At 31.8% G+C, this 13,444-nt stretch overlaps 1 protein-coding gene across 2 annotated transcripts in view; it reads left to right on the top strand.

Annotated features, from left to right (window-relative positions):
* Positions 1–6,395, top strand: part of LOC106458181 (serine/threonine-protein kinase PLK1-like) — a 15,516-nt gene extending 9,121 nt beyond the window's left edge. For both annotated transcript variants that reach the window (XM_022384326.1, XM_022384325.1), the window contains 4 exons: positions 1,100–1,195; positions 2,746–2,899; positions 3,813–4,059; positions 4,401–6,395. In XM_022384326.1, the coding sequence (XP_022240034.1) occupies positions 1,100–1,195; positions 2,746–2,899; positions 3,813–4,059; positions 4,401–4,622 (719 nt within the window). In that variant the 3' untranslated portion in view covers positions 4,623–6,395. The remainder of the gene's footprint in view (positions 1–1,099; positions 1,196–2,745; positions 2,900–3,812; positions 4,060–4,400) is intronic.
* Positions 6,396–13,444: the final 7,049 nt, after the last annotated feature.

The raw sequence follows: 13,444 nt of genomic DNA, 5'->3' as shown, positions 1-13,444 counted from the left end.
ATATATATATATATATATATATATATATATAAAACCTAAAAAGATATTTTGTTTCACATCATCTACATTATTTTAAGGCTTAGCACCCTATGGCAAGCAGTAAATGAGTACAAAGTTCATAACTAGAAGAGATAATTGTTTGCTGTACTTCTTTATTTACTGTTTTATGTTTTAAGAAAAATAAATTTAATAACTTTTTTGTAACTAGTAATAATGTATATATACGTGTAATGTATTATAACTGAAATGTGACTGTATTTTGCAAAATAGTAAATCCATTAAAAACACAGCCAAGACAGGTCACTTTGTAAAGCCTAAAGGTCCATTTTATATTATTAAATACAGTAACATGATTGCATGTGCGCCGTGTCATTGTAACTTCTGTAATGTTAGCCAGGCAAGGCTGAAAGGTCAACATAATAAATATATATATAAATGTGTAATGTTATGACATTTAAGCTATTTAGTCTAAACACTTGTGACTTCGAGTTATAAGTTGTAGTCATTCTTAAACGAAAAAAGCATAACTTATATTTATTTCCAAATTTTTTTGTGGTGGTTATGAGATCTGTCAAATCTACCAAACCCATACAAAGATTCGATTGTGATAAAATATAAAGTCTTTTAAAAAAAAAGAAACCTTTAATAATTATCTGGAGGCTATAACGATTTTGCATGTGAAATTTGAAAATTTTCTAATGCATAAAAGTATTTTTAATCTTAAAATGAAAATTACTTTGCATGTTGGATTGGAAACATGTGAAAAACATTACGTAAAAAACCTTAAAACTTAATATAAAAAAAAATCTGATATCTTATGAATAAAAGCCTTGTAATGTTTACTGATAATCTGCTAAACTAATTTAAAAGTTGTAGCATGAAAACTAAAACAAGCACAACATGGTTATCAGGTCGGTCCCAAGGACTGAGCCCATGCTGAAAGAGTTAAATAGTGTAGTATCTATCAATCATCGGGTATAAATGTAAGCTTGAAAATTTAATGTATTAGATTAAAAAAATTTGGATCATCAGTCTAATGTTCACATTAAAAAAATATGCATGTAAACATTGTAAAAACATAAAAAAAAAAATCTTTCAGCTGATGTCCCTCCTGACTATTACCTCAGCGATATGTTTTCAATGCTGACTTCTGTGGTGGGAGCAAAGCCTGCAGATAAAGCAGTTGTGCAAGAAGGTATGGAAGAAAACTTAGTGGAAAGATCTTGTATTCTTTGAATAATTTAAATTATCCCTGTGCATCTGGTCATATTCAGCTTTTATAGTAAATAATACTATTTGAGACAAAAATAATTGTATTAAAAGTTTTAAAATATTTAGAAACAATTTCACATTAGCCACATGCTAAAATAAAACAGTAATTTATTATAGTGTATATTTTTCTTCATGTAAAAATGAGATTCCTGTAAGTTGGAACCAAATGAACATGTTAAGATAAAATCACAATGGCAAATCCTTTTAGTTGAAGTACTTTTGTTATACTGTGGTTGTTAACCAAACAATCTTATAAACTGACATATTTCAGTAAATGAAATTAATTAAGGAAGATAAAAGTGCTTATATATTTTACTAAAGGCTTAGGTTTTTATAAATATTCATTTATTAAATTGTAGGGCTAAGCATGGCTCAGTGGTTAGACTGTGAGCCTGAGGTTCTTTTGTTTGCATCCCATTTCTGGAAAAACAAATAACACGCTCAAAATGTTTGGGCTATTGGTGCATTATAAGAGTAACAGTCATATTCCTCTATTTGATTAGAGTAGCCCAAGAGTTGACAGTAGGTGGTGTTGAGTAGCTGCCTTTTTTCTAGTGTATTATTTAAAAATTAGTGATGGCTAGAACAGATAGCACTCAAGTAGCTTTTTGAGAAAATCATCAAACAAATTATACTGAAATAATATTCCAACATGATTGAAACATCCATCTTGCACATTTTTCAAAATAATTCATAACAATGCTGAGTAAGATTGTTATTTTTATTTATTAACTTTTTTAAAATGTTAGTTTTTTTATATTATACAGTTAAGAATTTTTCAATAAAACTAGGTCACATGGCACATTGATGGTAGAAACCATAGTAGCAAATAGTAAAGCTTAAAAAATATTTTACCTCAACATGGAATTTGCATGCTCCAAACCGTATAAGAGAATGTTTGATACAAATATAAAATATACTTGGTTAATATTCTATATTTTAAATATTATATACACAGTGGTTGGCATTGTTTTGTGAAAGATTGTCTGAAATCATACAAGTATAGTTCCTGCCAAGTTTTTATATGGAATTTCTGGTAGCAAATTTTATAAGTACATTTTTATTTTTCAATTTTTCATTAATATTTGTGTGGTAGGTTGACTCTGTTGTAAAACTTTAGTTTTTTGGAATTGGTGAGCCAGGTTTGAATCCATGTAATACCACAAAATATCTCCCACCTTAATTTTATGCTATGGGTGGTATGGTTTTGATTGGCTGCCTTCTTTCTGGTCAGTAGTCAAAATTAAGGATGGTAGCAGACTGACAGCAACTCTATTAACACACTTAACTGCAGTTATAGCCATTTATGTTCTTCGTATTAAAAGCATACAACATGAAAAAAATGTTTACGTTTGTGAATTCTCATGTTTTTAATTAGTAATAAAACAAATAAGCTCAGACTAAAACTGTCTGTAAATTTTTCATTAGAGTATAAGATACTAATGATTTTGTATATATGTGTGTATTACTTAGATGAAGCCTTAGATCCTGCTGCTATTCCAATCTTCTGGGTTAGTAAATGGGTGGATTACACAGACAAGTATGGACTTGGATACCAACTGTGTGACAATAGTGTAGGAGTTCTTTTCAACGATTCCACTCGTATTATTCTGCTAGCTGATGAGTTGTAAGTTGTGTGTGTTTATAATTCTAAATTATTATGTACAGAGATGAAAAAGTGGCAAATTTCCTTGTATCTAATGCTTTCTTGACTAAAGTTTCCTTATGGTTTCTTACTCAACTTGTTGATAAATGTTGGTTGGTTACACTTGGAATACTGTAGAAAAAGTAAAATCAATAATAAGTTATTTACAACAAACAGAAAAGAGAAGAAATGAAAAAGAATTAAACTACTCTCGAAGAAAATTTATTTCTCCATTTAATGTATAATTTCTTCTTCATGATGAAAGTTAAAATGAAGTAGATAAAATATTTGGCCTTCTGAGTCAAATATATATTCATGGTATCTTGATAAAATGTTATTTCCCTTTCCTATACAAAGAAATGTTTACATAAAGTGGAGGAAACTTTTAATCCTAAAAACAGTTCCTCATACCTAGGACATCAGGATACACCACTTTTTCACCTATGATTCTGTAAAAAACAAGAAAAACTGTTATTAAAATAATAAATGTACTTTTAGTACCAAGACAAAATACAGTTAAATAGTTGTAAAACTGATTTTTAATGTGATTTTGGATTTTTTTTTCTTTCAGAAAATGGTATTGAAATTTATTATTGGATGATACATGTTTTTTATTTGTTTGAGATTTATCTCAAACTAATCAAGTAACTTTCATGTCTACATGACACTATAGTTAGTTTTATGGAAATTATAATTGTAAGTAGCTTACCATAAATGTTTTTCTACTATTTTTTTTTATTCATATCAATTTTTGTATTGTTGGTTGGTTGATATTTAATATGTAATCTAAGTATATTGTCTGCTAGAAATGTTTAATGTAAAATTATACCTTCAGATGTTTAGTAGAATACATTTATTACTTGTATCTTTAAACTTCTCTTTCAATGCTCATCAGGAATGTCCAATACATTGAACGCGATGGGCAGGAAAGTTACTACACTTTACAAAAGTTCCCAGAGTCACTGAACAAAAAGGTTACTCTTCTAAAATATTTTCGCAACTACATGAATGAGCACCTCCTTAAGGCAGGAGAGAGTATTGTTCCTAGGGAGGGAGATGAGCTCATTCGACTTCCCTACCTACGAGCTTGGTTCCGTACAAGAAGTGCCATTGTTCTGCATCTTACAAATGGAACACTACAGGTGAATTACTGTACAGTACTACTGGAATTTTTCTCTCTCTCTCTCTATGTTTTATTTCCCAAAAAAAATATTTCGCCAATGATTTGTTGTATTAACTAACAACAATGATACAGAAATGCAAAACTTTATTTAAACTTATTTGAAGAAGAATGACATTTTCATTTTTTTATTCTCCTATAAAAACTAAAGTTGATGCAAATAATTAAAAATTACTTCAAACGAGAAAGTTGTGGTATCATTACATAGTTCTACTTGTTTTTAATGAATAATGTGTTTGTGTTGAATTGCTTTATGTAACGAAAATTGATTTACTTTTGTGGGTTGTAATTTTATTTTTCCAGATTAACTTCTTTCAAGATCACACCAAAATTATTTTATGTCCTCTTATGGGAGCTGTTACGTATATTGATGAGAAGCGAGATTTTCGTACTTTTCGACTAAAGCTAATTGAAGACCTTGGATGTTCTCGGGAACTTGCTTCACGGCTGCGATATGCACGAACAATGGCTGAAAGATTGTTAGCCTCACAGTCTGGATCATCAAAAAAGAAAACTCCTGCATAGAGATGTACTGTTATGTAATAAACCAAAGACTAGATTCTCTGCTACTTTCAAGAATTACACTGCTCGAGCCTCTTCAAGCATTTTAAATACTTGGATAGTGACTAAAGCAACATGGCCACTCAATAATACTTACCACAAATTCTCCTAGTTAAGTTTCTATTTTCTTTAATTAAGAGCTTAGACACTCCATCTTACCTTTTAATGGTCACTATAAGGAGTTTTCTCAAATGTTGTGAATAATGCTTTTCTGAATTAGTAAATTACCATGGCATACAGATCTTGAGTTCATTACATCGCTCACTGATTGCTTAGAAAACAATGAAAGTATTGGATTCCCTTTAATATTTTGTACATATAAACACTGGTCTGTAATCGGACTTTTTTTTCTCAATTTTTATTTCTATTTTGCTTTTTGTAAGTTGCATATTTTTTTTTAATTAATTGGCAGTGCTACTAGATTACTATGCTTTTATAAGGGGATTTTTTTTTTTTTTTTACATTTGAAGGCTGTTGCATGTGAAGTTTTTGTATATTATAGTAGAATTATGATTTCAGAAACTGCAGCTGTCGAATAATTAATTATATTGTAGTAGCAAGAATTTTTTGAATTAAAAGAGTGGGAAGTTTGTGGGTAAAAACAAAACTATCAGCTCTTTGGCCTTTTTAAATTTTTTGACAAAAAATATACATAGACAAACCTCAACTGGTTTGTTTTGCAATTTTACTTTAATAGTTCTTAAAGATGTAAAATATAGTTCATCTTGAAATTTCAGTATTATGTAATATAAATTTATTTTATGATCTAATGCAACATACTAAACAACATAGGTCTTATGAATGGTGTGTTAGTGACAATAAACTTATCCTTTGATTAAAATAATTTAGACTGTAGACATTACTCAACAAATCAATACAACAGGTACTGTGGTCATCACCCATACATGTAAAAATGGAATTGAAAAGTAAAAATTTTTTATAAAATCAAATTAGGAAATATTTTATGTAAAACCTTTTGTCACCTATATGATGTGCTACAAAAAAAAACTCAAGAACTGTTAAGTAAGTGTGATGTTACAAAACTTGTGAATATAGCAGATAGCAATTTTTTGTACTAATACATTAGGTCAAGTAAGAGGGGATCTCCCTTAACTATATTTCCTTCAGTTAAACCAGTCATTACAGTTTTATTTATCCCTAAGCTTAAAAACATTATACATATTGAAGATTAAAAGCATGATTAAAAACTGTTTGATTTATTCAAGCACACTAGTAAAGTTCTCATTTCAATCTTTTCATATAAATACTATCATGCTCAATTTATTTTTTACCAGCAGCAGCTTTATGATTTTATACCTTTAAGGAAAATGTGTTCATTCTTTGGAAAGTTCGTTGGTTTATGTATATATTCTGACAAGTATCTTTATCTGAATCTGGTTATCTAAACAAAAATTGCATTATGACTGAAACAGTGTTATCATTTTAGAGTTCAAGTTTGAAGTTCAAACCACTGACTGTAGCAAGTATTTTATTTCTTACAAATATTAGGTTAGTCCATCATTTTTGAAAAAAAAGTTCAATATGTAAGCTGAAATGTATAAAGTGTGTCTAGATTACATTAAAACCCAGGAAAATTAAATCTTGGCTCTTGTTGCTGTGTGTTTAGATTTTTTGTTTTAAACAGCTGAGGCATATGTCTAAATTAAACTCAGGTGTGGTTGTTGTGCACAGTTCACAACTGTGAATGTACCATTATTAACTTCAATAAAATGCTTGTTTGAGAAGGGAGAATTTTTTTTAATCATCAAGGAAGTAGCACACAGTAGGTCTGTTAGTGCAAATATATTTATGCATAAAGACAGCTGTACTAAGATGTTATACACTGAGTAGCTACTTTATTAAGAACCCTTTTTTTTTTCTTCTTCTACTGCAGTATGCTTAGTTTTTTATGGCAGAGCCTCTCCGAGATGCTGGAAAGTAACTTGCACGATTGTAGCTCATTTGGTAAGAATTATGGTCTACAATATTTATATATGGTGGTGAATGCCCAAAGACACTTAATATGATTAGGATTCAATGATGACAACTGAATTCATTGATGTAGTCTTTTACATAATTTTTGACAGTACAAATGTGATGGATTACTTCTTCATCTCAAAAAAAGGCCCTTGTCCATGTGATTGGTAACCTTGTTCAGATATACTGGATACTATTTGTCTTTCTAAAGGAATCCAGGAGCCATAGTATTTCCCACTACATTACCTCCAGCAACACTGTTGAAATACACCAACATGTGATTTTCCTCCTCCAATTTTGCTCTCAATATAGAAAATAGCAAAATAAAAAATTTTCCAGATAGTCACTATCCACAGTTTGTGTTATAAGCACAATTGAAACTGAACTTTTCCATTTCAATATAAAAAGTTATATTTTTGCTGACTTATGTGAGTTTTTCAATATCTTATGCATAGTATGATGGGAGATAATCAAATCCTGATAAGTGTTGAAGTAATATATATATATATTTTTCTTTATAAGCCTGTTTAATTGCCACCAGGAATTTACCACAGTTTTTCTGTGTCTTAATCAACCAGTCAGTTTCAGAATGACATTACAGTAAGTTAAAACCTACTGTTGCATTTTTTTTCTGAACGTCTGAAACATTTGAGCTTATAACAAGAATCTTGTAGACTATGACATGACTAAATTATATATTCAGGTACGAATCTGACACATCATTTGATTTTTTAATAGTAGATGTTTTACAAACATGAGTAGGAATGCAGTTCTGATAGTGAACATTTCATGTATCGAGATAATTATTCAACAGACTGAACTTGTTAAGAAGAAATTCTAAATTTTGTGGTGCAGGGCAGAGTAGGAGGGACAATAATCCAGGGTTTGTATTGGTCATGGAACTTGAACAAGTGGATTTGTTGCTTAAATTATCAATAATGTTTAGTAAAATTTAATCTTAAAACTAGTCATTTTAAAGCATATGGTGTCAACACCTTTACCAAGTTAGAAAAGCATGAGTATGACTTATGCTATTACTATTAGGCCTATAATATTTTCAAATACTAAATGCTTTATCTTTTCCCCTATGGATTTTCATGAATTAGAAGAGTATTCCAACCACACTATTTGCCACATTTATTGCTGATGATGCATTTCACTAAATCCAGAACTCTTCAGGCAGACTGGGATACAGACATAGTAGAGACTAAATAAAGAATGGAGTATTTAAAAACATTATATCCTTAATGGTAGTTTATGACAAGTACAACTATATTTTAGAGCCTCATAGTTTCCATTTTACTAAAATTTTAAGTTTGTCAATTTCATGCTTAAGTTTCATATACAAACAAGTCCCATATTACACAGGCTCAGATGCAGAATGTTTGAAAGGGGGTTTCTAATTTATGAAATCACAAGCCAACACATATTGTGCGAAGCACAATCATCATGCTAATGCTACAGGAGTCTGGGGACAGTCTTCTATCAATGTAGTTATTCATCAAAAATATCAGGATTTGGCAAATCTTCCCTGTAAGTCTATAGTTTGTCTGATAATGGAGATAAGAAAAACAAACTTGGATGAGTTTTGATGGCACAATTTTCTGAATTGATGTAGCTTGCCTTGCATCAAATCTGGAGGAAAGATTACTGATAATGTGGTCAAGAAAAGGAATGGTTACTTTTTTGTTAAAATAATCTTCCATATTCTGCATCTGTACATTGGGCTTGTCACTGACTAACTCGTGGCGTGCTAACATTAACACTTCAACTGTGGTTGATATCATATAATGCAAGCATTTTGTGCTCAACATTTTGAATGGCCCATGCAAAAATTTGTGAATCTTTGCACAAGCTGCAAAGGAAGGGTTAATATTAAATTTGTTTTCAATATTACTGCTATGGTTGAAGATAAAATGTGAATAATCATGTAGTTAACTCTTAGTGAAGTCAATTCTTTACAGCAATTCTATTAGGGAAACACCAGAAGCCATATTTTGTCTTGGACCTTGCAAATTTACAGAAGCTTCTCTCAAATAGTAAAGGGCATGTTGTAAAGCTGTTAGACAAAAAATTAATTCAAAGTATTCTAGTGTTTTTAGATAAGTCATAGCCTTTTTCTTTAATTGAGCATTAATGCATCAGAATATCTATTATTGGCGAAATGTTCTAGACTTCTGTCTAGGTATAAATACACATAAAAAAAATTAGTATTTAGATCACAGACTGTATTGTAAAAACAAAGCAAAGAAGAATAATTCATCTTGTCAAATTGTGTTCTAAAGTAATTGAACCAGCCTGTGTGGACTTTGATTAAAAAAAAAGACTATTATTTAAAGTTCTGGATTGAACTGCGATAATCAACAGTGTAACAAACATTTGTGTGTATATATATATATATATATATTTGACTTGTTTTAATATATTATTAAACGAGTGGACTGTGTTGCTGTTTGTTTATTGTTGAAATATATTGCCAATAAGTCACAGACACCTACTGTAAAGAGTCTGGTCTACAAAACCTGACAATAGCAACACTGCTTCGATATTCCAATTACAAAGTGTCAACAGAAGCCTTTGCATGCAACTATTTCAAGCCAAAAAATGCTAATGCTTCATCAAAAGAATGTAGACTATGTAGAAAACATTAAATAGCACAAGCAGCTGCTCTACAACAACATAAGTATAATTTCTTAACATCACATTACTTGTGTGTTACATTAGCACCGTTTTGTTGATTACATGCAGTTTGCATTCTATGACTAAAGAGTGCAGTGAGTCAATCAAGATTCATATAGTACTGACTTTTTCATATTTTGTGCTTCCTGAAAGTCTGTATAAAGAAGTAATGAGACTGATTTTTCTTGTAAATAATATACAAAGCAAATAATAATTTTGATAAAATATAAGTCCAAAATTGTAAAATATTGACAACTATACATGAAAATTTATTTTGTAGTAAATTGAACATGCTTTTTTCTTCTATATTTTTTTTTTTTACTAAAGTTGAAAACCAGGAGTTACTGAAAATTGTTGGAATATCAACAGAGTGTTAGCAGAGTTCAAATTCTCTCAGAGCGAGTAATGTGTGAAAATAAATGGTACATATAAATTCCAATATGCATGTTTAATACATGACAATTATAGAAAGTGGAATTACCATGAGATGGTTTGTGGCCAACTTCTATCAGAAAGCCACACTGTTACAAGCTCTTACTAAGGCAGAGATTCATTTCAAGTGGAATGAGGAATGCAGGCACACACTCTAATACCTGAAGTGGTCTTTAGTAGAAGCACTGGTGTTGGCATATTCAATATAGGATTGTGAATTTCTGCTCTACCCTGATGCCAGTGGTAATGTTATCGCAGTTAAAGGATGAGCATGTTGTTGTGTACGTTAGTTGTTTGCTCATGGCTCCTGAATACAAATACTGTATGACAAAAAGAGAACTGCTTGGAGTTATTGTCTTTCAGAACTTCCTATATGGTAGAAAGTTCACTGAAATAGTTGATGAACTTTAAAAACCCCAAACAGATTATAGCATGCTGGGTAAAAGCATTGCAGGAGTCTAATTTATTGTTTAAGCCCACAACAGGGAAATGCAGATGGACTGTCTCATGACTGTGAGAACTTCTCTGTTTAATGAATGTCCAGATCCTGAACATTGTGAATTAAGACCATTTCTGCTATAAAAACAAATGGATTCACTAACAGATGGATGTCGGAAGACCAACTGAAGGACCCATATATAGCATGAGCACTCCCTGAATTGTTGAAAGGTGTTGTGTATCCAGCTTAGATTTAGGAATATAACATGGGCACACATAACCAATGGCACCTGTACAATTAGTTATGAGTGCAGGAATGTGTGTTGTAGCTAGTGGTCTCCATAGTTTTATTGTATAAGATTCTTCAGACTTAGTATAATATAAACATATACTTGCTGAGTTTCTTAACCTCAATCAAACCAACTGGTATGAACACTTACCCTATATTCTAATGGTTCCTGTGCTACTGAACAAATTCACAAGTTGTTCACTGAATTTGTTAATGTTTGATCAAGAAACCTCACACCTCTTGGACATGATGTATGGTCCTACATCTACAGCATATGAACCACATTGTATTTACATAAATATGTGGGCTGGTTAAGGTCTGCATTAAAACAAATGAGTTTGTAGGTCAACAGTTAGGAAAGGCCAGCATATGACACAAGAGGTGTTACAATAAGACAGGGAAAACATTGACCAAAGTAGAGACTGGGTGTGGCATTGGTATGTGCCAATAGCACAGAAGCTTCTAGGATCAGATTCCATCTTGGGATCTGATAAGTCAGTACATTAATATATGAGTTACACATTGGCCAGCTGTACCCATAAGTGATCAATGAGCCTCTGGTAAACTGGCTTGATCAAGAGTTATTGGAGATCACTAATGGTGCAGGTGATGACACGTGGTAATGGAGTTAAATGCGTGTGGCAATATATATATGTCAAAATACATGTGTAGGAACATCACTTGAAGTCATTCACGAGTGTTGTATAATGAATTACTTAAATAATTATTAAGCATGTGTGAATAGACACAAGAGGTTTGATTTGGATGTTAAGACTTTGTGTTATGAAGTTAATCCCCTGTAAAGAATTACTGGAAAATACATCATGCCTGTTACTTTAATTAACAGTCATGAGAGAATGTTTCTATTTCAACATTGAAATGTTCAGCAGATAGTGAATTTTCATGGTAGGATAAGAATAATGGAGGGACTCACATTATGCCTGAGAGAAAAACACAGTTTTACTAATGATTTGTTTGGCAATAGTAGTACCCAACATTTTGATTGGATTGAATCAAAATGTCTAAATAGGTAAAGTTATCAATGGTGTATGAAATTCATGGTTAATAGCTTAAATATCCTAATAAATATAAACATGGTGAACCCAGTGTTTTATTTGGTTGTGATAATAGATTATGCAGACTTAAATATTTAGAAAAAACACAGTTTTTAAAAATTAATGTTATTTCAGTAGAAGAAATTATATAGGGTGCCTAAATTCCTGTCTGTGAGTGTTTGCTAAGTGGAAAGTAATATCCACATGGTAAAACTTCATACTATAATTAGTACTAAACTTGTAACTAAAAGAAGTATCCCTATGGGAAAGCAATGAAATTGTTAGAACATGCTAATGGTCAATAGTAAAGGCTAGTGTTGCCTAATCTGAATCAGTGTAAATGCATGAAAAATTGTTTTACAGTAAGCATACTAACCATTGTCCCAGAAATGACAACAGAGGGCAGCATGGCTAAAAGCATATTGGTCGAATGAAGACCAAATAATGCCTGTGGACTAACCAGTTTACAGACACCAGGGATGCACGTTCTACTGAAGATTAACAGCACAAGTACATGTGAACCCTACAGGATTGTTGCTCAACCAAGGTAACCCACACATTACTTAGCCTCTGAAGGTAACTTGTAAAGGGAACTAATGGTCATAACCAGGTGGTTATGATCCCATTCCAAGTTACACATCTAGCTGATCTTTTGACCAATTGGAATTCACTGAAATAACCTTTTTGATGCAGACTTTTAGCTAGGAAAGATCAATTGTTTGTTTTGAATTTTGCACAAAGCTACAAAAGGGCCATCCCTAATTTAGCAGTGTAAGACTAGAGGGAAGGCAGCTAGTCATCATCACCCACCGCCAACTCTTTTACCAACGAATAGTGGAATTGACCATCACTTTATAATGCCCCCACGGCTGAAAGGACGAGCATGTTTGGTGTGATGGGGATTCAAAACCCGCAACCCACAGATTACGAGTCGAGCGCCCTAACCGCCTGGCTGCCAGGAAAGATCAAATTGGATGCTTCTGGCAATCTTGTTCTTCAGTTAGAAAGTGGTATTCCATCCTCTTGTGACTCCAGGGTTCCAGCAACTATAAGAGTAAAGCTAGGCTCAACCACGACTGAAGAAAAGTCAGTGGAAAGGAATCTCCATCTGGTGGACATCTGTACTGTGTAGATTTTTTCCATGATCCAAGGACAAAAACATCATGATGGCCATGTTAGCAGAGTCTTTAGTGCATTAATGATGGTGGTGCCTTCTTTCAAGTGAGACTCACAGACAGCACAAATCCCACAACTAATGGTGATTGTGTAGTATTTTCATTTGCTTTTTTATTTTATTACTAGTCATCTCATTACTAAACACCAAGTAAAAAGTATATATGTGATATTTAATCACTTTTCTTAAAGAGAAGTCAAATTTTGTGTCTTGTGAGTTATTTAATTTTCAAATGTTTTGTTTTTGTGTTGCTTTTTGTATTATGCTTATATGAATTAATTAATTACTCTTCAAGAGCAGTTTTGTTATATTGCCTTTTGAGCTCTTATTTTATTTTATATTTTTGTTTTATATTTTGTGATCTGATTAAAAGTTAACATTTTTCAATACAGACAATGTATTTGTGATAGATACTCACTTCCACTTGTATCTAGCTATTTCCGATTTAGTACTTCTTTCTATATGCAAACGTTTTTGCTCACCACTAGCCTTAAGGGTTCCACCTGATCTCACACGTTTCCACATGATAATGTTGCATGCAAATAAGCATGCGACAACCCTCCACCAATAAGAGTGAGACACCACTTTCTAGCACAGCTGACTCCCTCTATACTGATTGTTAAATCCTCACCTCGAGATTAGGTGATAAAGTAAGATGCACCAGAAGTGTGAGAGAAGGTTATTATCTATCAAAAATAACATTTTTAGTGTTGGAAAACGTTAACTTCCAATATGATATGAA

This window comes from Limulus polyphemus, unplaced genomic scaffold (genome assembly GCF_000517525.1).
Source record: "Limulus polyphemus unplaced genomic scaffold, Limulus_polyphemus-2.1.2 Scaffold426, whole genome shotgun sequence".
NCBI lineage: Eukaryota > Metazoa > Arthropoda > Merostomata > Xiphosura > Limulidae > Limulus > Limulus polyphemus.
The sequence above is the reverse complement of the archived record's forward strand: the minus strand, read 5'-3'. Positions and strand labels throughout refer to the sequence as shown.